This window comes from Lissotriton helveticus, chromosome 5_1, assembly GCF_964261635.1.
Source record: "Lissotriton helveticus chromosome 5_1, aLisHel1.1, whole genome shotgun sequence".
Lineage (NCBI taxonomy): Eukaryota > Metazoa > Chordata > Amphibia > Caudata > Salamandridae > Lissotriton > Lissotriton helveticus.
The window spans coordinates 1,076,626,268-1,076,653,410 of NC_136065.1; the positions used below are offsets into that span (position 1 = coordinate 1,076,626,268).

At 40.9% G+C, this 27,143-nt stretch overlaps 1 protein-coding gene across 1 annotated transcript in view; it reads right to left on the reverse strand.

Moving 5' to 3' along the window:
* The window catches only part of KAZALD1 (Kazal type serine peptidase inhibitor domain 1), a 92,476-nt gene extending 68,141 nt beyond the window's left edge, over window positions 1-24,335 (reverse strand). The window contains exon 1 of the mRNA XM_078641165.1: window positions 23,728-24,335. Within this exon, the coding sequence (XP_078497291.1) occupies window positions 23,728-24,226 (499 nt within the window). The 5' untranslated portion in view covers window positions 24,227-24,335. The remainder of the gene's footprint in view (window positions 1-23,727) is intronic.
* Window positions 24,336-27,143: the final 2,808 nt, after the last annotated feature.

Genomic DNA, 27,143 nt, shown 5'->3' on the forward strand with positions numbered 1-27,143 from the left:
TGGGGGAAATGAGAGAAAAATTCTCAATATCAGAAGGAAATCAGAATAAAATCCAAGAGGCTGTTGAAAATCTAGATCAGAAATTAAATGAATTAGGAGTAAGAGTTACAGCTGTTGAAAACGAACTTGGATCATTAAACAAAAAGATAGGGGTAAATCAAAGAGAAATACGACATTTAAAAGACGGTGAGAGGGCTATCAAAGAGAAACTGGAATCTTTGGAGAACCAGGGAAGAAGAAATAATCTCAGAGTGTTAAATGTTCCTGAAAATTTGGAAGGGTCTGATATTAAGGCTTATGTCATATCTCTCCTAGAGGAGTTTTTCCCTTGGACGAAAGACTGTGACTTAACTACAAATATTCAACGAGTCCATAGGGATCCATTTAGGAAAAGCAAGGAGAGAAAGGCCCCGAGGAAAATATTAGTAAATTTCAGAACCTACTCCTTGAAAGAAACAATTCTAAGCGAAGGATTGAAAAGTGGAACCCTCAACAAAGATAATTGGTCTTTTCGGGTCCGATCAGACATTTGTAAAGCCACACAGGACAGACAATGGGACCTGGGGCAACTTATGCAGGAGCTAAAAGCACTAGGAGCGAACGTGCAATTGAAATTCCCAGCGGCCTTGAGAATAATGTGGCGAAATAAAATGCACAACATAAGGGAGCCAAAGGAGGTAGAAAATCTCATTCAACAAATAAAAGACCAAATTGAGATTGAAAAAGCTAGTAAGGAATAATACAGGCAGGAACTTTTACCTAAAGATCATAAGAAGAATCTGGAGGTCTAAATAAAAAAATAAAAATAAAAATGGAGAAAAAGACTGTAGCGGGAAATCCAACACAATAGAAATAGCTATATACTAAACACACTAAATAAAAAAAATAAAAAATAAAAAATGGGAAGTGCTTGCGTAACAAAGAATAAAACAGCTGGTGAAACGGAGCACGAAAACGGGTGGAATTTCACCTGAAAGAAGAAAAAGGGAGGTTTCCTCAGGGGGGGGATTTCGAATCACACTGTATAACAAATATGCTAAATTTAATTGTACACGGGTGGGGAGCAAAATAGGGAAAAAAATGAAAAAAGATCCTCAAAATTGAAAAATAAAAGGAACAGTACGGGAGTTAGATGGTTGTCTCAATCTCAAACCCAAAGCAAGACAATAATCAATATGGAATGGCAAGAGATAAGATTATAAGGATTCTAACATGGAATGTTAATGGGCTTAGAACTCCCAAAAGGAGAGGAAGAATATTGGAATACTTAAAAGAGATAGAAAGCGAAATCATTATTCTCCAAGAAACCCATCTTCTAAGGACCGAATGGACTCAAATGGTAAAAAATCTCCACTGGATCGGTACAAGCATACACACCTCACAAGACTGTAACATAAAAGGGGTGGCAATCATTATAAAAAAATCCCTGAATGCTAAACTAGAATCCGAAGCAGTTGATAGCAAAGGAAGATGGGCAGTGGCAAAAATCAGGATTGAGGACTGCATACTCACGATTGCGGGATATTACGGTCCGAATATGGACGACCCAGCGCCTCTTCAAAATTTATACTCGGAACTTTTGACATCTTCAGTTCCGATTATTGTAGGAGGAGATTATAATATTATAGCGGATCCTAAAATAGATAGATTGCCCCCAACAAAACAAATGAATTTACCAAAAATGAGGGAATGGCTAGGGATCTATAAAAAAGATCTAAACCTGGAAGACACGTGGAAGTTAAAAGGAGAAAAGAACTATCCGTATACCTTCATAATAAGAAATTAGGTCATAAATCCAGAATAGATTTCTTCCTACTGAATAATTACCTTCGGAGCAATGTTAAAAGTATCGAACATCTACCAGCACACTTATCAGATCACTCGGCAGTACAGTTAACTCTCTTATTACCACAAACATTTTCGCCTCCCAGGTGGACTGTTGATCGATCGATCCTTAGGGATGAACAAAGTGTGGACCAGCTCAAAACAACCTCTCTTCACTACTTCACAGATAATGCTGTTGGAACGCCCAAAAGAACAACGTGGGATGCCTACAAAGCGATAATAAGAGGTAAACTACTTAGCTTGGGAGCACACAAAAACAAGGAAAAAAAAGTTGATATTGAAAATATGGAAACAGAAATTAAAGAAGTATAAGTACAACTAGGGCGTGACAGTTCTCCAGAATCAAGAGAAAGATTAGAAGAGAAGGGCCGCATTTTAAGAGAGAACCTGGTGGACTATCTGGAGAATATAGTTCAAGATAAATGGGAGAATAGCAAACTAGCAAATCATGAATATGGAGAAGGTTGCGGAAAAATGTTAGCCTGGAAAATGAAAACGGACCAAACTAGAAATACTATATTAAGTATCTATACTCCGAATCAGTTATCAACCTGCTCAGACGATGTTTCAATAAGGCAAGAGTTCTCAAACTTTTTTACCGCAATATATAGAGAAGATACAAATCCATCGGATGAAGATATCAAGAAATACCTTGAGAGTGTCCCTCTTCCAAGTTTGACGGAAGAAGAAATGGATTCCCTGAATAGCGAAATCACAACAGAAGAAGTAAGAACTGCTATAAGTAATTTAAAGCGAGGAAAAGCCACGGGACCTGATGCGCTTCCTAATGAATTTTACTTAGCACTAAAAGAACCACTAATTGAGCCTTTAACAGAAGTAATGAATAAGACCTATTTGGATCACGATAAGATACCTGATTCATGGAATGACGCAACGATTAGTATTATATTAAAACCAGGGGAAAATCCAAAGATATGCGAGTCTTATAGGCCGATATCACTACTTAATTGTGATTACAAGTTGTTTATGAATGTAATAGCTAAAAGATTATCAAAAGTAATGTCAAAATTGATTAACCTGGACCAGAAGGGGTTCATAAAGGGCAGACAAATTCAGGAAATTACTCATGAGCTAATGGCTGCAATCGATGTTGCTATCTGCGAAAAACTACCCCTAACGGTCATCACGTATGATGCAGCTAAAGCTTTTGATCGTGTCAATTGGGCTTTTTTAAATAACGTCATAGGAAAAAACAACTTAGGGAGGAATTTTTGCCAAATGGTAAAGGAAATTTACATGAACCCAAGAGCGAGAATAGCAGTAAATGGGAAGCTCACCAGTAACATCAAGATTCAGAGGGGCACTAGGCAAGGTTGCCCCTTGTCTCCATTACTTTTCAACCTATATATCGAACCCCTGGCCTGCTCTATTAGAAATCACCCACTTATAACACCCTATAAATATCAAAGCTGGTCAAAGAAAGTGGCACTATACGCAGATGACCTGATGGTGTTCACTGATAACTACAACCTCTCAAAAACAGCTATTGATGATACAATGAACAACTTTGGCAAAGTTTCTGGATACTTGACCAATAACAGTAAGACAGAGGCAATGAGTTGGAACACTAACCCGAACTCACCTTACACAAAGGACAAAATAAAATATCTAGGCATAACTATAACAAAAGAGTTGGAAAAAATTCCACAACCAAACGTAAATATAGTGGCTAAAGAAATGAGAAGACTCCTCAAAACCTGGTCAGGTTTACCGTTAAGTTTTCTGGGCAAAACCAATGCAATAAAAATGACAATCATTCCCATATTAGCTTATCTCTTCAACACCATTCCGTTAGAGTTTAAAAAAGAAGCCCTAAAAAAAATACAAGAAATATCTAGTTTTATTTGGTCAGCAAAAAGTACAAGAATATCATGGAACAAACTCAGGAAAAGAAAGGAACAAGGTGGAATAGCAAGCCCTGACATACATTAGTATTACAGATCTTTTCAATTCAAAAATTTTTGAGTCATGCTAAAGGAACACTACGCTTACCCAAATTTCTTACAACATTTAACGAAAGGAGAAGACCATTTCCTTTTCAAATTTGGTCACCCAAAATTTAAAAAAAAAGTAAAACTGAAGATTTTAAACAACGCTGTTAAACTTTGGAGCCAGATAAGAAATGTAGTAAAGATACCATATTATAGTAATATGGCCCCAATATGGGACTCCCCTGGCACGCCGGAATGTTTAAAAGACTCGTTATCTAGGCCACTTAGACAATCAGGAATTGAAAAATGGGGACAACTTCTAGTTGAAAATGTCTTAATATCCTGGGAACATCTGCATACAATCACAGAAGGAAAAATATCAAAATTCAAATTTTACCAATTGAGTAGCTGGGCCAACACCATCCCAAAGGGGGCAATAGACACGGGCAACTTAGAAGAAGAAATGATAACAGAAACCCCAATAAAAAAGGAAGTTTCGAAATGGTACTGGGCTCTAATTGAATCTGGCGAAGAGGATTTAACAATATCGGAAAAAATATGGAGAAAAGACCTACCAAATGAAGTCATGGATCTAAAGCTAATTTGGAAAAAATCAATAGAAAAATGCTGGTCATGTGTAAAGCCGGCAGCTCTAAAAAAAAAAACATCTCTTCACTATTCATAGAGCATACTGGACACCAAAAAAACGATCAAAATTTAAAGGCGCGACAGTAAAATCATGCTGCAAGTGTGGAGAAGAGAAAGTGAATGATATTCACATGTTCTACTGTTGCCCAGCACTCGCGCAGTATTGGCAAGAGATTGGTAAGACACTAACTGCGGTAATGGCAACACCCATAACTGTAAGTACGCTTTTAATTATTTTTGGGATCCACTATACTACTCATCCAGGCATGATAAAGCTAAGTAAACACCAAGAACGTTTAATATTTGTTCTGATTTTGTTAGCAAGAAGAGAAATTTGCATTAATTGGCTAAAATCAGTACCGCCAACTCATGAAAACTGGTTAAATTCTGTAATAAAAACCTGCAGACTAGACAGAATAGGGAAGCGCTCTAAAAGATCACTATACTGGGAGATTTGGGAAAGCTATATCACCTCTAGATGATAACTTAGAACTTTTCTTTTCTTTCTTTTTTTTTTTTTTTCTTTTTTGATATACTCCAATGATTAAAGCGAGCCAATAATTCCAGGCAGGATTTGAACACTGCCGAGTAGCCTTACAGGCTAGGTACTCCCAGGAACAACGGAATTATTGAGTATGATAAAGGTAATAGGAGTAAATTGACTGGTCATAATTAACATCACGGGAAACTCCCCTTGGACCTTCATTAGACATTGTGGGGCAGTGAAGGAATAGTCATCGCAAAAAGACCGTCAAACTCCCAAACACCTTCCTATCTACATATTCGCAATATGAGGAAAAAAAAAAAAAGCACATGCATAGTATATAAGTCCAGAAAATACTGGGGCTTGAAACACGGACTGATGGGCAGGTTGTTCCCTTGTAATAGCGGGTTCTGATGATTGTGTTATTGTTTTGCATTTAGACAGGCGACCCCTGTGTGATGGTGTCACCGGGGTAACCGGCTGGCAGCTCCCGCCAACCTGTGTGCACCACAATGTTTCAGAGTTTGGTTAGGGGGCGGGGCAATGGAACACGTTTTTTGGGATTGTCTACACTGTAATTGTGGCGAAGTGGGAGGGGGGTGGTAAGGGTGAAAATTTAAGAAATGCGGTCAGTGACAGGAGGACAGATGTCACATGCACACGAGTAACAAATCCTCCAAAAAACATCAAGACCACTCAGTAACTTAACAGAAAATGGATAACAGACCACGAACTACTAGAACCTTGACATTCATGACATGGAGTGTGCGAGGCCTGAAAAATCCGCAGAAAATTCGAAAGGTCCTTGCATATTTAGATGGTCACAAAGTAGACGTAGCCTGTATACAGGAGACACACCTCACTGATGCCACAGAGAACAGAATAGGCACAAGATGGACAACACTCCACATATGCCAGAGGAGTACTGCTCCAGATTAGGCGCAGCACCCCACTTACATTGCTTAGCTCGATAAAAGATATCCAGGGTAGATATGTCATAATTCAGGGAAACTTCGGACGAACAGTTCTAACTATTGTCGCAACATACGGCCCAAACACGGATGACCCATCCTTATTTCACAAATATGGCTAAACTGCACACACTAACACCAACAGCAATAATCTGGGGAGGAGATTTTAACACATGTCTAGACCCATGCATGGGTAGGTCACTAGTAACAACAGATATGGGAAACAGGCCACAAAAGCGGTTAGAGACGGTGTGGTGGAATATGCAATGACGGACATATGGCGCTTGTGACATCCAAGACATAAAGAAGGCACTTTCATACCTACAGCCTACAATACATGATCTAGAATTGACTTCTGGATAGCCACAAATGATGTCTGCACGTGGACAACATCATATGCACAAAACACTATCGGACCAATACCGGTACGTCTTGAGCTCGCAATCCCCACGCACACTCCACAACAATACACGTGGCGACTACAACAAGACGCAATGTTAGACCAGGTGTTTAGAATTGATCTGCAACAAGTCATCATAGACTACTTTGAACGGAATGTGGGATCAGTAAGCAGCGCCAAAATACTATGGGAAGCCTTTAAATTCACAATTTGTGGTTTCTGTATAGGCAAAATTGCAGGCATACTGAAAGATATTCAATGACAACAGTCCATGGTTGAAAAAGAAATGAAATAACTAGAAACAGAATACATGATCACCTTGAACCCCAAGATACTGGCGGACATCAGACAAAAACTCAACACTTATCATGAATTTGCAGAGAGCGAGGTCAAGTATATGTCGAATAGGCACACAGCATGTACCTATGGGGAGGGAGGGTGACCAGAACGAGCGCTATCCTGTATGATACGCCCCACACATACAGTGTCCCACATCACCCAAATAATAAACGTGCAGGCTGAGCCCAAATTCGACACCCCATCCATTATTGATTGCTTCTTGGAGTATTATGCACGCTTATACTCTGCTGAGTTGAGTACGTCCACAAATGAGATAAACCAGTATTTGGATGATATCGCCTTAGCATGGTTATCGGACGAGCATTGAGAATATTTCTGCCACCACATGACAGAGGATGAGATAAAAGAGGCAATAATTTTCCTCCCAAACAATAAAACCCCTGGTGTAGAAGGATTACCCGGGAAATTTTATAAAGAATATAAAGAATTAATAATTCCACATCTTGCTGCAATGTATGATGAGGCATATGAAGAAGGCATGCTGCCGGCATCATTACGTGAGGTGCTGCTGATAACTCTCCCTAAACCAGACAAGGATCCCGTAAAATGCGTATCTGACGCCAAGATACTGGCAAAAATCATCGCACTGAGGATACAACCCTTAATGCGAAACCTGGTATCACCAGATCAAGCTGGCATTATACCAACAAGGTCAACAACACAAAACCTGAGGACCATATTTGCAACCCAGAGTTGCCAGCAGCTGCGGCCCTCTTGTATGCGGCGAAAGCCTTCGACTCTGTGGAATGGCCATATATGTTTACTGTGCTGAGAAGGATGGGGTCTCCTGAGCCTTTCTTGCGCTGGATAGCGCTATTATACATGGAGCCATGTGCAAGACTAAGAGTTAACGGCAATACATCTGAACCTATTAAAATATCCCGTGGGACGAGGCAGGGATGCCCGCTTTTGCCACTTTTATTTACACTCGCACTGGAACCACAAGCAGGTAAGCTGTGATAGAGACACGCAGACACTGCACTACAGTTCCAGCTTCGACCAGTCAGCATATCGCAATATGCCAATGACATGGTCCTCTACACAAGGTATCCAAAGGTTAATCTAAATAAACTCCTCCGAGAATATGTCTGCTTCAAACACTATTCTGGACTCAGTATAAACTGGGATAAATCTGTGGTGATCCGGCTCACCCCAGCCACAACACAACCAACATTAGATTACCCACTGCATTGGGAGGCAGAACCTGTGAAATATTTAGGCATCTGGATACATCGAGATACGGAGCTGGTGATGCGAGAAAACTATAGCAGAGCCATATCAAAGCTAGAGTATTAGATAGACATGTGGATCAAACTACTGCTATAACTAGCTGATAGGATTTCAATTCAGAAAATGATAGTGCTACCTAGATTCCTTTATTTATTTATGAACATACCAATGTTGGTCACGCAATCCCTATTTACTAAACTGCGCACCACCATGCTCAGGCTAACATCGGCAGGAAAGCAGACAAGAGTGGGGTGGAAAGAACTGACCAGACCACACATTCAAGGGGGCTTTGGATTACCAGACTTGCAGCTGTACTATTACTGTGCACAGGCGCAACACGCCCACTACTGGTTACACCCACATGGCCACATACCGCACATAGCAGTAGAACATGAGAGCGTAAAATCGACCCCTCTGATCACTTTTGTATCGGAGCTGAGAAGGCACACCTCGAGGGCTGAAATACACCCTGTCACTTGCACATTGAGAGCATGGCACATGTTGGCGAAAAGCGGGCATAAACTCCCAACATATGCACTAGCATTGCCCATGAACCATCACCCGCAAATCACAGTGATGCAGGAAAGGAACATGACGAACTTGCTGGGGGAGATGGCCCTATGTAACATGGGCAACTTATTCCCACATGGACAATTTATATCACAAACCGACGCGTCCCTTATTGCACACCGCACACCTTTAAAGATATTTGCCTATTTATGTCTGCAAATGGCAGTGAAGGAACTATATTCCACATTCCCAGATGAACCGCCAACACATAATGATCTGCAGATTTTATTAACATCACCGACATGCCAATGTTTAGTTACACACCTCTATAACGCAGCACAATGCGAACAATTCAGAGAACAAGACAAAACTCAAAGGAGATGGGAGGAAGTACTTGGCAGTAAACAACAGGGGGGGACACAGGGGGGGACAATGTTTATAGGGGTCCAGTGTGCGTGTCCCATCAATCTGTACAGCAAGAAGGTGCACACAGTTCCCCTAGGGAAAGGTAATAACGTAGTGAAGTGAACTATCTTCCTCTCTTCATGGGGTACAAAGGTATTGAATGTACCAAAGTGAAACAGGGAAGGGTATCCCTTTTCGGAACTAAGGATGCCTCACACAACAAGCTGGTTTAACGGCTGTTGTCATATCACCAGCTAGTCGTCTCGTGTCATCATCGGCTTCCTGCTCCAACGTCAAGCCGGCGCTGCAATGCCTGACGGGTAGCACTTGGTGCTACACTCTTGTGGAGATCTTTTGTTCCTTGCCAGTGAGTGAGTGGGTGTGAGGGCCCCTAGAGTGTGAAGTAGTGAGCGTGAGTGAAATATGGTGATAAAAAAGGTTGGTGTAGTCTACTCCATTCTCTTTATTCGTGTAGTTCACCACCTTGTTAAAAACAAGAGGGGCAATGGGACTTCAGCAATTAAGGAGGGTTAGTCCCGTTCAACCCTCATCTGTGTGAGGCATCCTTAGTTCCGAAAAGGGATACCCTTCCCTGTTTCACTTTGGTACATTCAATACCTTTGTACCCCATGAAGAGAGGAAGATAGTTCACTTCAGGAAGTACTTGGCAGCCCCATTGCCAAAGAGGACTTGGAGTGTAGTTGTGCATAGATGCAAATGCTTACACCTTATTGCAACTTGTGCATTATACATTTCAAATGTATACATTAGGTATATTATACACCGGTGCAATTGCATAAGTATGGCTTAACCCGTTGACCGCGGCGGGAATTCCGGCGCGTTACGGGTATTTTATGACTGGGCGTGGTTAAGACGGCCCCCGGCCGTCCTCCGCACATGCCCACCGTGACGTCGGATGGTCGGGGGCCGTCCGATGTACGCAAAGGGTTAAAGAATGGATGACAGATGTCACAGATGCAGCGCCCCTAGCGCAGACGTCTTACACATGGCATGGGCATGCACTCAGCTTCAACCATATTGGCAAGAAGTGACCAACACTCTAACTCTCATGCTGACGGAACAGGTACCTATTGCGCCTTTGGAGTGCTTACTGGGCATATATAAGATCGGACTGGCTCGCAGACGTAAACTTCAGGCAATGGCGCTACTACTGGCCAAAAGACGCATAGCCCTGTGATGGGGGAGCAGACGCACACCACAGTGCAAAGACTGGATTACAGACATGACATACTGCAAGGAGAGACTGGAAACGTATGTGGAGGAACAACCACAAGCCAGACCTAGGGGCTTCTGGGACCCGTTTGTACAATACCTCAGATCCTCACAAACGGATGACTGAATATGCACGATAGTACGCACACGTAATTCACAATGTATGGGCTTCTATCTTCAAATATGTTGTGGAGGACGGGGGTAGAAAAGGCTGAGTGTGGCAGAATGTAAACACTGAGGACTATGGGTTGTATCAAGGAAAATTACTAAGATGTAGCGCTGTACAAAAGATTACTTACATGTGAAATAGTGCTGTTTAACCATGTCAATAAGAGATTGTTATGCACGAACGTGGCACATTATTTGTATATAGGCTGTGGAACGCTGTATTCCTTAACTAACTAGAATAAATACATTTTTTTTTTTAAATTAAAAGTTTGAACCAGCTCTTAAGTGATTCTGCAAAGGTAAAAATTTTTACCATCTCAATCCTGCTATTGTATATACACTTTGCAAGTGGAGTTTCAGTAGCCTGGTGAAATAAGTATAAGCGCTGTTATTCCTGGTGTTTATTTTTAGAAACTGACCACAATAATTGGGCTTCCCTTACTTCAATCTTTGTTTTCCACTCAAAAATGTTATAAAAACTGTGAATGTCCAAAATATTCTTACTGTTTACTGGTACATAGATTTGAAAGCATCAGTGGCAGTTGGTGGCACATCACATTGGAGGGTTGCAAAAAATATACACATAAAAAATACACATAATCATATAGATAATACACAATAATATAAATATACACATTAAAAAAATCACTTACCTTATACTGCCGCTCGATGTTCTGCAGTACGTCCTTGTTGTTTTGCCGCACGTCCACCGAGCACGAAGCCCACAGCCAACTCTCTCATCCAATCAAGATGCTGTTCTCATGCTGTTAAGCAGCACGAATGAAGAGTCATGATTGGCTGGAGCGGGTTAGCTCAATGTCCTAAAAGACACTGTAGACCTGTGCCTGCTCTCCAACCCAGCTGTCCAAGACAGCCAGGTCAGAGAGGTTTGAATTGGGCATGTCGGTTTGGCAGTAGCAAGGTAGCTGGCCATACCAACATGCACACTTCAAACTCAAGTGGACACTCCTCACTGCTACCAATCATTGGCAGCAGTGACACACTGGGCCACCCTGCTCTTGCACTCCGTTTGCTGACAGAAAGCAAAAAATACAACGGTAATAAAATCATTTTATTACCATTTAAATTGTAATGCTTTCTGCGCAGCGCTGTGGGGCGCGACGCTCCTCTGCTCCCATGCAACCGCAGCTAGAAAGCATATTCCTCGTGAATCGTGAATCACTTTAAAATGTCACTGGCATGACCAACCATACAGTTTCTTCACACCAATTACATTTCTTGTTTCTTAAAATCCCATCATGCATATTTGAATAGGTATTGTGGTTGTCTAATTACACACTGCAAAGTAACCTCTGGTGTATTTATCTCTGAGTACACTCATCACTCACTAAAAGGTTGTGAACATTTTCAGGGTGTGATCATTCTTAACTCTAAGTATTTAGCCAATGTTCTTTTAATTTGTCATTGATTTTTTGCTTCCACCCACCACAATATAGGACATAGTGCAATGGATCAGTCCACTTCTGACACTGTCACCCCTCACTGTGAATGATGACAGTTTGCCTGTGCACTTCCTGCTAACAACAGACCCAGTTTGTGGCAGACATGGTGGCCCAGTGATTTGTTTCTTTTTAGAAATACTACTTTTAGATTATTATTGTATTTATTTCCATTTGCATGAGTGTAGAAGCTCATTTTATACTGCTGCCTGACCGCTCATTGTTACTAGCAGAAAGCTGCATCCTACATCAGCACTGAGGTGAGCAGCCATCTTTGATAGGCATTTCGTATATTTAAAAAAGTATTCAAAACCACTCAATGATGGCCACTTATGTCTGTGCATACATATGCATGCAAAGCTATCCTGGAATGCTTTGTTTTATGATTTAACAAACACCATTTTAAGAAAGGCACCTGCCTATGTACGTGCGCACGTCAACAGACATCTTGGAGTTTCAAAATAGCTGTCAGTGCTTTTGTACGTGTGCATACATACAAAGTCCATCCTACAATGAAATAGATTGTCATTAGTTATTCATTTATGCTTTGCCAAGGTGTTATTTTCTTGGATTGGTAAACTAATAATAAAGCATAGCCCAGGAAACAAGCATTGGTCAAAAGCTCTGGGCCCAAGACCAAAGATTTAGGCTTTGCTAGTGCTTGTTTGTGTTGTGATTGCTTCTCACTTTAAACTCCATCATTTCCATGCTCTCCCTCGTCTAGATTAATTCCTTATACTACTGTTTCATTGCAGATCTATGTCTATCTGTTATTGCTAGTCCTGTCAACAACAAGATGTCAATACAAGCATAAATACACTAGAGGTACTAAACTACAGCATTTTTTTACTTTCATGTCGGAAACCGGTCAGCAATACCACGCTCTCATGCCAGATTGTTATGTGAAGCACCTATATGTCAATGTATGGGATCTTCCCTTGATATTCCAGTACACTCTTTTGTGTCCCAAACGTTTCCCTCTGTAGAACTCTGGCATTTGGAACCTAAGGGTGGAAGCAGCTTGCAGTTAAAAAAGACCAAAGCTGCAAGTGGCGTGTACGCAAAACAGTGAATAATTGTTTGAAAAATGGGAAAAACAATAGCTACAATGCATTCTGCATGGTGTGCGTTGAGTTGCATTAACAAGAAAAAGCGAAAATTCAGAAGGTCCCCATTTGTAACCCCAGTTCAGACATGGCCATATGCAAATCAGTCTGACCCTGTGCCTCATGGGAACAGTCCAGTTTATTAGAGGTATTAACCTCCAGGCCCTGGGTGCACCTTCTACCACATATTAGGGGTGTATAAGTAAGTTAAATATACTACTTAGGTATATGCCAATTCGAACATGTTAAAAGGAGTATCTCAGTCGCTTTACTCTGGATGGCAGGGGTGAAGTGCATAGAGGTCTAAAACCAGCTAAAATATAGGGTCCAGCAAAAAGCAAAAAATCTGGGCGGACCACGCAGAAAAGACGAATTTTCTACTGTAAGCTTTTCATGAAGTTTCAATGCACATTCAGGAAATGTGCTCCTGCCTATTGGCCCAACACTCATTTGGCTTTTTTCCAGCAGACTACCATAATCGTTCAAATTATATAGACAGAGATGTGCCTGAAAGATCTGCTTAGCTATTGTACCACTTGGAGCTTGGTGTGTTTCTCTTAGAAAAAGATGGTTAAAATGCACACTTTAAGGACCTCTTCTAGCATTACTGACCCAGTCAGACAATTTGCATCCAATTTGACAATTTGAGAAACTGTTTTGTTGCATGGCTGCGATATATTAGGGGAATGTCTGGTGCACATTAGTCATTGAAACTAAAGTTATAATCCTTCACGAAGAGACCACTGCAAGTAGGGCCTCAACCTTCACTATATACTCTTAAATGCTGACCTAACTGTATTGCCATCCTTTCATCTTAACTAGAAGTTGTCATCACATCGCATCATATTGCATCACATCCACCTTCGAATATTCTAAATTTAAATCACAAATCACGAGACCAACATTGTATGTTTTCAGTAAACCCTGCCAGGTCAGGAAGGCCCCCATCGTGCAGTAGTGCTTTTTTTTGCTGTAAAATAGTTGTTGGTCCCAGCACGAGCTTCAAATCCTCATTAACAGTTAAAGTCCCCTAAAACTACTGTTGCAAATAGCCAATTTTCAATAGAAGTATCATCTACTATAAAATAAATAGCACATGGGTGTCCTTATACTATGTCTTCGGCTTCATTGATATAGCAATAGGCTGTCACTTTCAATTTACAGCATAGCACATGGCAATGGTTAGAGAGGACGTGGAGCCTCCTTTAGGGCACAACTAATAAGAAGCATTTTTTCCTTATGTAATTTGCACAAAACGTATGTCTCACTGCCCTGTATGGGCCTTCTTTCCTCTGAAGCCCCAAATAAAGTTTGGATGAACGTTCCTGAGTTAAGTGAGCAGCTAGACTCCCAATCGCTCCCAGTGTTTGGCTCTTACTTTCAACCAGAACTATCTATCATATAAACATTTACCAGCTCTCTATTCTTTTTCTGAAAAAGATTGTCTCATTTGGTCTTTCGGTCTTTTAAAAAAAATATTTCCTACTGCGATGAACAATTTGTCTGCCAACTCTATTTTACTTTGTTTGTCTGTCCTGCATCAAAAAGCAATATGTATTTTCAGTTCTTGTCTCGTTGGCTTCCAGCTATACTCTCTTCAAATATTTGTTCCATGCTAAGAACAAAGCACATGTAAACAAATGATTTTTGAATTATCTCCAAGATATCCCACAGGCTGCAATATGTTTCACAATTCTTTCCGCATACATTCCCATGCACATTCTACCATGGTAACTGATGTCTGCCCGATCCAAATTTTTTATATTTCACATCTGTAGTAAGCTGCTGACATTTCATTTAAATAGATCTCCTTGCTTACTATGTTTTCATGTAGACGATCCTTCCTCAAGGTTTTGTCAGAGAAGCATCCAGTACAAAAAATACAGGGAACATTATTTGATACTTTGCTTGTTTTACTTAAACTGGTTTAGATTGTGATTATGAGCAGGCACCCCCTGCGGCTAGAGGTTGGGCGCCTGTAGTCGTGCCACAGACCATAGCCCTACTAAGCACAGGAGGTGCAGGTGTTGGGGAGTGGGTAGTGGGTAGTGATGCCATATGGAGGCGCAGCAAGGACTTTGGTGGCCATTTAAGACGGCACACCTGTGTTTTTGGCCTCTTTGTCCCTTCTCATCTCGCCTGGATGCAGAGAGGGAACAATGTCGCCTTGTCAATCATCCACCCACCCATGGAGACGGGCTCATCCCTGGCAGATAATAAATGGGGAAACACAAGAATTGAGATTCTGAGACTGGAAGGACCCTATAAGGGGGTATGATTTGTGTGTACACTGGGCAGACAGGGGGGTTTACTAACCTGCCGGTGGTCTTGGACTTTCCTGCCCTAACCTGCGATGTCTCGACTGGAACTTTGGGAAGGCTGCCTGTGTTCAGGTGAGCCGGTGCGCTATGCGGTGCCCTGGATTTGATGTTGTGGAACTCCTTTGGGTTGGTGGGAAGGTGGCAAGTGGTCACAATGATCTTCCCGGCAAGGCCTTGTTAAGGGGTTTTCCGTGGATATCCTGGATGGAACAGGGGAGGGCTGTTGGGGCCTTCTGGCAAAATGCGTGCAGCGGATATCATGACAAGATGGACTGGAAGTGCCTAGAATGTGAATGTGATATTTTAATGATGTGGTCATCTTCCTAATTGCCTTTGACACCTATAAAAGATTGTTTTGTAAAAGTACACAAGAATAGTTCTCTCTCTCATCTTAGCTTATAAATTATTTTGTGTTAATACAAATAAAAGGCTATGCCATGCACAACCATGACGTGGATTAAATCTGTTCCTCGAGCATTGCAGCAAAGCAAGGGGTATTCATTGGACGGGTGAGTAGCATGTTGTGCGTGTACTAAAGAGACAGTCTCATGTTTGGGAATACACTATTAAACAAGTGATATAATTGTAATAATTTTCCACATACATAGGAATGCATGTCATCCATGTCCCAGTTTGAGGTTTCGAGTCTGAAATTTAGAAATAAAAAGGTAACCAAGGCCTATCGCCAGCATAAGCTCTACTGAAGAGGAGGAAGTTAAACTTAGATCAATTCTACACCGCATGAGTTTTGGGTGAACCGAGACTGTGTCGCTGGTCTACACCCCCTAGAGGTGCCATGTGCCAATTAGACAAATGCTTGTGTGTAAGTTCCCCATGCTTCTACAGTGTCCTTTTAAAGTATGACACCACTTTTATCAGCTTTTCCAGGCAGGTAAGTAGTTGTTGACTCAAACATGTGAAAAAATATAATGCAACCAAGGTAAATATATCCTTGTACCACTTTGAATTCCTACCATTTAAGTTCACGTGTAGTCCACTCAGGTTTGTTTGCAAACACTGGAACCTTGTTTGTACATGTAGAACCATGTGGTTTATCTCTCAATTGAGAGATTCCCTATTCTCTTGAGTGCTTTGGAACAGAGCAACTAGATGCAACATTTCACCGTAAAATTCACCTACCTCAGAACCCTAATTAAGGTGAAAATGCATTAGATGGCAAATTCTGTGGCCGACCTTTGATTTTCTTTTTGATGATCGCCTGGTGTATAAGCAAACTATTAGGATGGGGGTAGCTTTCTTGTGAGAATGAGGAATACTCCTAGGTTTCTAAAGTCAAAGATGACACCTGTAGTTAAAGTGTTTGGATGGCTATTTGGAATGGTGGCCATGCAGGGAAACTTCCATTTATGATTTTTCCATTCCTTCAACAGATCCAGCAGGTCAAAAGGTTGCAAAACAAAGAAGAGACCAGATGTTCAAGTGCATAGACTGATTTCTGCACCACTGGATATTCTGGGGGTCAGAAGATATGTATGTTTCAGTGTCTATTACACCTCACCTGCTCCTAAAAGTTATAGGGTCCCATTTCATTGTGGTCTTTGTGACTCTTTTCTGGACCGTTCAGTCTATGTTCCTTATGATTCTGAAATTTGAACTAGAGTCTCCGGGTCATTTCTCCTGATTGTGAACTACCAAATTGTGCTAGAGGTCAACTAATGTAATATGCTATTATCTAATTTCTATTCTATAGCAGATATAGAGAAGGTCAAGGATTCCTTGAGAAGCTAAAGTATATTTCAGAATGCAGTCAAACCCCTTTGGGGTGAAAGGATTGAGACATCAAAAGAGAAAGGCATATCTTTTCTGGTATGTGTGCCTTCATTGGTGGAGACGAAGGTCTCTTGGTCCTACTGGAGTAGGTGTCATGGCCATAGCACACATTGTAGCCAACTTGTTTAAGAGGGTGACTGCAGAGAAATTGGTTTTTATCTTATAGCTCAGCTCTTTTGGCCAAACACTATCTTGTTGAAGGAGCTCCTATCTTGAATTACTCTAAGGTATGCAAAGTTCTCAACTGTACTTCTCTTTCATGGGTTAAACTCATCTTCGTGATGTGAATACAGTGCTAGATTTCTTTAAGCATTGGATGGAGAATATGTCTGTAAAGCACCTCTCTGCAAATGTAACAATGTCAATATGCCTGCTTTTCTACAAAACGGTGTCCCACTTAAAAAACAGAGAGGGTTCCAACAGATCAGTCTCTTCAAAGTAACGTGTTTTAGCTTCACTAGATAAACAAACTAATGCTGTTCTTACTGTCTTTAATACTACTTCCAAAGTAGCATGTTAGTCTTAGGTTACAACCAGCATGTGATGAACAATTACAAATCTTCGGAAAGCCCTTCCCTCATGTATCCATGACAACACTGACTATGTGAGTATTCTCTCTATAGAAAGCAGCAGTTATTAACATGCGTTTTGCAGTACACTGACATAGAGACTTGATGGTCCCAATGGTTCTGGTAAACTGGAGATAGTGTGTAGGACACTTAAAATGTGCCATGCTCTTTAAAGGATTTTACATGCAGGGCATCTTTGTATGGTCTGGCTTATTAGCACAATTGTCACCAGACAATTATGTGAGCATCACTAGAGGGGGTTTTGACTCCATCCACATGTTGGGAGCCAGGAGTACATATTTTGATTGGACAGAATTTATGTGCTTCCACAAAAAAGGTGCATGTCTTTCACACAGATGTGATCATTTTGTTTATTTATCCAGATGCTTCAGCTTGAACATTAAGGGGCACTCACATGACATTGCAATGCTGTTAATGTGTCTTAGATAACAAGATAATTTATGTTGTTTTCTCTGGCAGCAGTACAGATGGGAGGAGAGCAGTCATTAACGTAAATAGATTTTAGGTCTAGCTTGACTATGCTACTGTCATATGACCTCTACATCTACACCAATATTATTCTACAGTTATTTACTTTCAAACACATACATATATATCCTCATGCTATTCACTTTTAATGCTTCATATTACCATCCAACATTCCTTTAAAGCAAAGGCCTATTGGCAATCTCATTGCTTTTTTAAACATAGTATCCTTGTCTTGACAAGCATTTTAAAGCCACTATTAGCATAACATTAGGTGAGCTAATGCAAATACTTTAAAAAGCCCTAAATATTAACTGAGAAGCCTCAATGTCGATATTATTCATGGCTCCAATTTGAAACAGCTTTTCCCAATTGCAAAATAGATTTAGTACATGGCAAAACACAATTTTATAATCACAACCCGGTCGTTTTGTGAATTGCAAAATCCTTTCTTATATCAGGCACTTTCTCCTCATCAGTTAGCTCTGATTCTTGCACAGTTTAAAATAGATTAGCACAATCTTGCTTAAACAAATTGAGTGATTCCCCTGTTGAAAACTCAAGCTGGATGCTAACAACTTACTTGGCCATGCAAAGGCTGAATACTTGCATCGTGTGGCAGCAAAAGTGAATGGAACGCAGTTATATGACAGCTTTATTCTGGCCTGGATACTCACTATAGTCTGTACTCATTTCAGTTTGTTTAAGACCCCGGAAATAACAGATATGATGCAGTTTAGATGATGGTCATAGGGCTTTACTGCAACACCTCAGTCTGTCTGCAGAGTTTACATTGTGGACCAATAAGTACTGCTGGACAGTTTATCCATGAGTTCTCTGCTGGCTGGGATCTTGGCCAATATGAAGGGGTATCTTATCTTTGTAGAATGCAAACAGCAAAGAGGTAAGACAATGGAATTGCCTATAGGGCTCCAGCTAACCAAGCATTGATAAATATTTGAATGATGCAATTAAATGGACAGAGGTTGAATGTAAGGGGGTCCAGATGCATACTCCCAGTGATGGTGTATTTACCAGGATACTGACTTGAGAGGTTTTTCTGCTTCACGTGTCTGATAACAACGATAGACCACCACAGACTGTTGTCTACAAGGGCATGGTAATGTGCATATTCACTAAGAAAATTCTAATCTGTGTAATGTTCCTCTATTTTGTTATTTGCTTATGCTTCTCTATCTATGGTCTTTCTACAGACAGCATTGTATAAAGTAATGTAAAGAGTTAGCCTTTGTTTATGTGTAGATAGCTTTCTTGTCCATCTCAGTTCCCTGCTCTTGGATGACTATCTTCCTATTCTGTGTGTGTCCCTCTGCTGTAGCATAGCGTGCTTACCTTTGCATTTGATTTGCTATGGTGAAGCCTTCCAACACAGATATCATGCTACTATTTTTGTTCCTTACTTATTTAGTGCTCCCTAGAAGTGCATATCATGGTCTTGGTGTGCTCTTTTCCATTGCTCCCCCCTCACCCTGTTTCACCTCTCTAAGCCTTTCTCTCCCCCCTGCTTCTCCACGGCATGCCAGGCACAGATTAAAGATTGGGTAAGCGGGTGAATTTTGTCCCACAGCAATTTTGTGAGCCCTTTGTGCCCCTTTTTGTTTAGGATTTGCCTCCCACCCAAATCCACATGATCCAATGCTATCTTGCAAAAAAAAGTGTCTATATTCTTAGTATAGCATGTAGATCACTGGCAAAGTTAACTGTGTTGCTAACTCCAAGCGAGCCCGATTTCATTTTTTTCTAACTATGGAAGTACTATTATCACATTTGCTAAAACTGACTTGTGATGTTTTAACTGGGTCCATATATTAACAGTCAGTAATAAATGCACACGCCCCCTCTCTTCTACATGATTTAGACACATGGATGTCATTTAGGTGTCGCTAGGGGTCGTAAATGCGACCCCAGGTATGTCCGTTGTGACCCCTGCCACTGGCCTTATGACCCATGGCCCAGATAGTCACAAGGGCAGCAAATACAATTGGATCCTCTTTGTAATTTTCCTTTTGGCTCTTCAAAAACCAAACTACCTGTGACTAGGCTGGATACAGTAGAAGCATGTGCACTTGGAAACTGCTACAATGTATCTGACCACCTAGTATCCCACTTCCATAGCCCCCTCGGACATCCAGCATGACCAGTCTTCCCTTGGGTTGCTACATTTGTTATTATGTGCAACATTTGACACAGTCTGTCATGTCCAGACAGTAGAGAATTATAGGCGTGGCTAGACATGTTCAAAGGTTTGTGTTTCTAACACACCAAGGGGCTCTGTGTGGGAAAAACATTTAACAAATCTGTTTGAATCATTGCAGCCTTTTTCCTTCCTTCTATAAATTAACTGCATAAACTATAATAAATCATTGCAGTAACTCACTTCACAGTTAAGTCTGTGCGAAACAAACGAGACAATTGGAGTCAAGTTGCACTTCAAATGCTGGAACTCTGAAACAGATATAGGCCTCCCAGTCCACACCACCTGGTGGGGGGTGGGGGCGGGGTGTAACTAAAAGATACAATGGTGTGGGTGAAGGGTGGGCTCACTTGAGGTTCGGTTAATAGAGTTTATCATAACCCCAGGATGGTCTGAAATGTTGTATGGGGGAAGAGTGATACCTGCTGCTGCTGCCAGCAGCTGCCTTTAGCTCAAAGTAGCCTGGGGCATAGAAGTGAGGTGATTCAGAGTGGCTGCAGTCAAACACTTCTGTAGCTGTTCATCCATGTTCAAGGCAGGGTTGTGGAGCCATAAGGTGTGTCACCATTCTTGGAGGCATGGCATGCAGCCTTTTCTGTGCGGGTTATGCACAGGAAAGGAGCCTGGTGATTTTTCACAATTAAATGTGTGATTTTGCATACCCCAGTAATAGATTGCAGAGGGTTTACAGGCTAGTATAGCAACAGAATACAGAGCTCAATAAGGAATGCAAACAGTAGAAAGTTTTGTTGTGGAGTGTGAACACAGAGAAAGTTCCTTTAGCCTTTGTAAAAATCCACCCACAGCAGGCCCGGACTGGCCATAGTGGGCACCGGGCACTCCCCCGGTGCGCCGCACGGGTGGGGGCCGGTTTTGGGCCTCTGGGGGCCGTTTTTGTTACAGGGCCGTTTTTGCAGCATAGCTGCAAAATCGGCCCTGTACCAAAATCGGCCGAAAACTGGCCCCTGCAAAGCGCTCAGCTGCATCTCCAGCCCGCCAAATGCGGAGGGGGGGGCCGGCCGAGCACTTTGCTGGGGCCGGTTGTGGTTCCCAGTCCGGCCCTGACCCACAGTGTAAAATGGATTTGTGACAACAATGCAGAACCTCATTCATGATTCCCTCAGCAACCTGCTAAGGATGGAAAAGGGGTGCAGCGGGCAAGGAATAAAAATTGTATTCCTCTCACCTCTATGTAGTTATTTGTGCCACTTGTAAAGTTTGGGGATCTGGTTCCTCAGAATGCTTCCCTAACCGAAAGGAGTTTGAATATGTATCCTCAATATATTGTCATGGCCGTAATCTGATAGTTTTCATTCATTTCCTTTCTCAGCTGGGACAATTGGGTACTTCTTCTTCTTTTAGCCTTTATTACCTGACACCTCTCTACATAACAAATGCCTAGGGCTTGCCAAAACATTTAAAGGTGGCAGGACACTAAGTTTCCAGTCTTGAGCCTTCAGATATCTAATAAGTGCACTCTAGTAATTATATTCTTGGCTCACTTCAGTGGAGCCATTTGCATTAGTATACCCAAAGGTGAAAAATTCAGCACTGGAGACAGTGTTCATAATGACCTTGAGTGATCTGCTTCTCCTAAAGCCTGCAGATGGCATATGCAGCTACACTTGATATTGTGAGGCTGAAATTCAGGATTTGTTAGGTGTGGCTGGCCATATGATCTGTATGCATGGCTATTTAAGGGTCGCATGGGCATTTGGGGCATATGCCACTTGTGCATTTTAGTCTCTAATTGCTTATGACTATGTTAAGCACATGATGGTTGTATCTGTGTAGATGACAGCTTATACCTGGCATATTAAAACTTTGCATCTAGCATATCTTGCCAGTACACTAGTTAATATGTAGTTTGTAACCCAATTAGATAGTAATCAGCTTTAGTAGTGGTTTGTGTTTATGTTAGTCCTGTACCTATTAGTTTTACTTCAATAATTTCACTTCCTGTGACATTTATTTTTATCATGCGGTCACCCCGGTCAAAAGTCACGTAATGTCACATATTGTCATATGATGAACAATCGATGTCACTTCCACTCCCCCTGGCATTTTGGTGAATCGACGTCCAGGTTTAGGCATTCAAATTGCAACTCCACTTTTACGCTGATGGTATCTATCTTTTCTACAAGGACCTCTGCTCATATACGTAACCTACCACCACCCTTCTGCCATATGATACAATCTAAAGGTAAGCCACTTCAATGTGTCTTAACTGCCTCCCTAGTTTCAAAACTATGCTGTTTCCTGTTAACTGGAAACAGCATAGTTTTGAAATATTGAACTGGAAAGAGTTGTGCTCTACGTACCCCAGTTTCTTTGCACATGTTTAGTGTCCGTTCACAACACAGAGGACAGTACAGAGGTATTTATCACAGGAACTGAAATGCTTAAGTGCAGGGGCAGTCCCATTCCTGCCCCCTTCCCACCAACGCAGCATAACATTTCCTTCTCCTCTCTCAGCCATCAAAGTGAACAACATTGTAGGACAAATGGAATGCCGGTATGGGGAGGGGATTTGGGGGGCTATCGGCGGGTCCATAATTTCATGTTTGCTTATATTTACCTATTTGTTTATTAGCTTTCTTTTTCTATGGGCAGTAGTTGCATAATATAGATTTCAAGACAAGCACAGTGACAGTGGTGAATTATGAGTATTTACTAATATATTTCCATATCTCGTAATCCCTTCTATGCATGCGTATAGTCATAAGAGTACAAAAGACGGTGGAGTCTGGCAGCCTAAACAGAGCAACAGTTAAGAATTTTAAACTTGCTAGAACTGAGATGTTGAAAACCATCAACCACAATCACGACTCAACAGCAGACAAATGTACCGGGATAGGAAATATACGCATGTTTTTTCATTGATATTTAACTGTACAGCAAAAGTATCTTGTTTCAAGAGGTAAGGAAATGGTGTGAATGCAAAAAACATTATTTAGACTTAAAAACTTTCTGTGATGAGCTTTGTCAATGATTGTGGAGGTCCTGACACCGGATGTCTTTCTGTTCATAGTTATGAGAATCCAAAATCAGGAGCACCTAAGTATTCAGTGGGTAACTAATCAGACCAACCAACAGGAACCTGTTGTCCGAACAGCAGTGCAGATCCCAGCCAATAAAAATTGGGAGAAAAGAAGCAGCAGACATAAAAGCTTAGCCATGTATTATAGTCTGTTTGGCCCATTTTTCTTTTAAAGTATGTATTTCTATTTACTTTTCATAGGTGTACTTTGGTCAATCATAAATCACCAGTATAATACAATTTTGACAACATATGTTTCAATAGAAACATTAATCAATGTCCTGTTGAAAACATCTAACCTTTACGTTTCTTTATGTTACAGATTATGTCACATGGCCAAGCATAGAAGGCCTCATTTGAAATCTATGGTGGGTTTGCAACCTGTCTGTATAGAGTAAGTCCAGAGAACGATTGATGTGCATGTGAGAAAATTTACGCAAGGATGAAAACAAGAACAGAACACATGCATGCAAAATACATAAGTGAAAGAGGATATTTACTTCATTAGAAAAAAGGGTGGAAGAGTACTATACCTGATTCACAGGGCCCTTCATGGGCTATGGTGAGGTTAGCCTCTGGATGTGCATTTGCTGCCTCATTAAATTTACAGATCTGGGTGTATGTCTTCCCATTTGATCCGCAGACTGCTGTGCTGGACAAGCAAACGCACTGGGGCTCAGGGACTTCCCCGTGTCTGAGATCACCCATGTCCAACTGACACTCTAAGTTATCCCCACATTTACCATAGAAGCTGTTGGTATTGTCTAAGTCACATATCTGGCCTTCTAAGTTGGCACATTCCAAGCAACAGTCACAAGTGTCCTGTACCACGCCAGCCAGGCAGCCCCGGGGAGCCAGGCAATCCTCTGGGTTACAGTCTGTACAGCTCTCTCCCTCCTCCAACAGTCTTTGCCAGCCACGTTGAAGGTAATTTGGAGCGCCCGGTAGTCCTAAACCTGGCAATATTAGAATCCAGTTCAAATACAGCAGGGGAATCACTGCACACGTTGTCCAGGCAGGGGATGTCGACATTTTCAAACAATCTCCTCTTGTCTGAATCCCAGTGCCATCACTCAGAGATTAGTGCAGTTTTGGAATGATCTTGATGTCTCTCCGCGAGGCAGCATGGCTCTCGTGCCTTGTTCTGAAAAGAAGCAGAGATCTGTTACTGTTTTATTCGCACAGCAAGAGGTGCCTTTAACTCATTTTCTGTTGCTGTAAAATCTACTGATTTAAAGATGGGTCAGCATACTGTGAAACAGTTTTAGCTTTACAATATGTAAGGAGGACACCCTGGGAGAAAGGACAGCAGGCTTTACTTTGAACTGTCAGGCTTGATGACCATCTCTATCACTTAGTAGAAAAAAATATCATATAAAAACTAACCTCAGATGGTTTTACTTCTTTAACTAAGGCTCAGAGAGACCCTGAAGTATTGTATTCAACTTGCCAATCCCACCATGGGATGCAAGTCTGTGGGACCAACTCCACTCTGGGGTATTTCGGGTACCACGTGGCTGCCCTGAGACTGAAAACCATTGCAGGAGCATTGGTTGTGCCTGAAGAAAGAAAGTCACACAGAGTGCCCCTTCAGCACAATCCTTCATCTGGATGGACAAACAGTGAATGCCATCTCACTTCACGAACCCTACCTCCATCAAACAGCAGTCCAATGAAGCTTGAGTGCCTGTCGGAGCTTCCTCTAATCTGACTCACCCAACTCGACCTTTAATTTGTTGACAGATCGAAAAGGAACTCTTGGCAATGTCTCTGTGGATTTGTGCTCAGTGGAGTACAAGCCTTCTAAATTCAAGATACAGTTTATCCATTCAGCACCGAAAATAGAGTCCCATTTCCAGTCCCTATAAGAATCACACCTGGAACTCTGCAAGATGCAGCACCCGCATCATCACTGTATTTCCTATGGGGAAGAGATGCTGCGGTGACAGGGGTTTACCCACCCCCCAAAACTACAGAAAGGCACATATTTTTACAAATTCAATTAGAATATGATCAAGATATTTTGAATCCATCTTCCCTAAACCTTATGACAACAATGCATTGATGACCAAAATAATATTCAGAATACTCCACTTCAATTTTTAAACACACTGTTGTAAAACAAATTTCTAGATGGTAATGATAGAAACAGCAAGAAGGACAAGTTTACCACAATATTAAAACTCATTGCCAGTCTTCAACAATCCTGGTCTTATGTGAACACTGCAGACATTAGAGTTGGTAAGAGATTCGAAATGAACTTTAACAAATCTCAGGGTTAACAGTATTCTCCCCTCCCCTATATTGTATCTTTGCAGTATTGCATGGTCTTACTACATAGAACCAAGCTTAATTTATTGGGTTTTCTTTAAAACTAAATTCTGATTCCATTTCTGTGAGTATGTACGGTATCCCCTGATATTCTGTTGTAAACTAAACTCATGAGTGGATGGGTAAAACGTATTGCAACCATCCAATAAGTGTACATACTTATTAATAAAATAGCACTAAATTTGAAATTTGAATATGAATTTCCCATTAGTGTTTCATCCCAATAATACACGAAGACCAACCAGGTAATATCCATATATTCGCATAGCCAGTGTCTTAGCAGATTTTAATTGTGTGCCATTTTCCTCATGGACAAATCTACAACTGATTCCCCACGTCTGTCTCAAGGATGTGACATGCTCAGAGTATTAACTTCCTGCCCAATATGCTTCTTCGATTCCTCTTCACATTACAGTTTTGTTAAAGTTCATCACTGCAACAAACTTGTTTTTGATATGCTCCTATATTATAATTTGTTTGAAAAATGAACAATGTAAATGTAAGAATCTTTCCTTTTTAGTTCTGAAATAAAAATTTGAATTTTCATACATACGCTGTATACGTTGATTCTATATAAGCTGACAGTTCAACAAACCTGTCCCAGAAGCAACATCTCAAGTAAATGAGCAAACTTTGATCATTCCACTAAGACATTACACGTCCTCAATGAAAGTGAGTGTGCAATCCATCTAAGCTGGTTATTTCCACAACTCATGTTATCAAGGAGTGCCATTAACATATTGTAACATATGGTCATGTCACCTCAAGAATAAATGAAGAAATCCCCTGTCTATTTAATCTGAATAAACCCTAACATTGGGAATTAGAACGTGTAATACAGTCAGATAACTGTCCAACCTGGTTTTTACTGGAAAATATATCAGTAAACAAAATAAATCAGCCAAAGTAATATGTTAACACAGTGTATTATTTCATAAACCTACTATGAATATGTCAGTTTTGGTAATTGTTCAGATTATACACAATATCCAATTTGATTGCATCTCCGTGCACTTGTTATACCCTTGCATATTGGATCATGCATACCATGTGAGTTCATAGCATTTATAACAACACTGATGACATTGCAAATGACATTATTTGTGAGATCACAGTGCATGGTAAAGTGGCGACTTATAGTTAATGTAGTATGGCGAGTGAGGAGACAACATTGAGTATGGAGGTGAGCGATTTATAGTAATTTGAAGGCGCTGCTTCAATTATTAAATATATGGTATAAGTATAAGTTTAGATTTTCTAACCTTTGTGTAGTACTTTAAGTTTGGTTTGTATTGAAAAACTAAATACAATCATAGTAATTTAAAGGTGGTGCATAAATGATAAATGTAAGGTATAACTAACACATTAGAATATCTAATGGTTTTGTTGTTTAAGTTTGTTTTGAATAGAAAGAATAAATACAGTCTTCCTACCTATGACAAAGGTGTAACCTTTGCTTTGTAATTTGAATGATTTAAAAAAAAAAACTGTGTTTGAATCGTATAGTGTAGTGTCGTCGAGTGTGGTGTTGTTACATGGAGTGCCATACAGCAGAGAGGAGGAGAGTGTTGTACAGTGTAGTGTCATAGAGTGGAGTGGACTAGAGTACAGTGGTGTT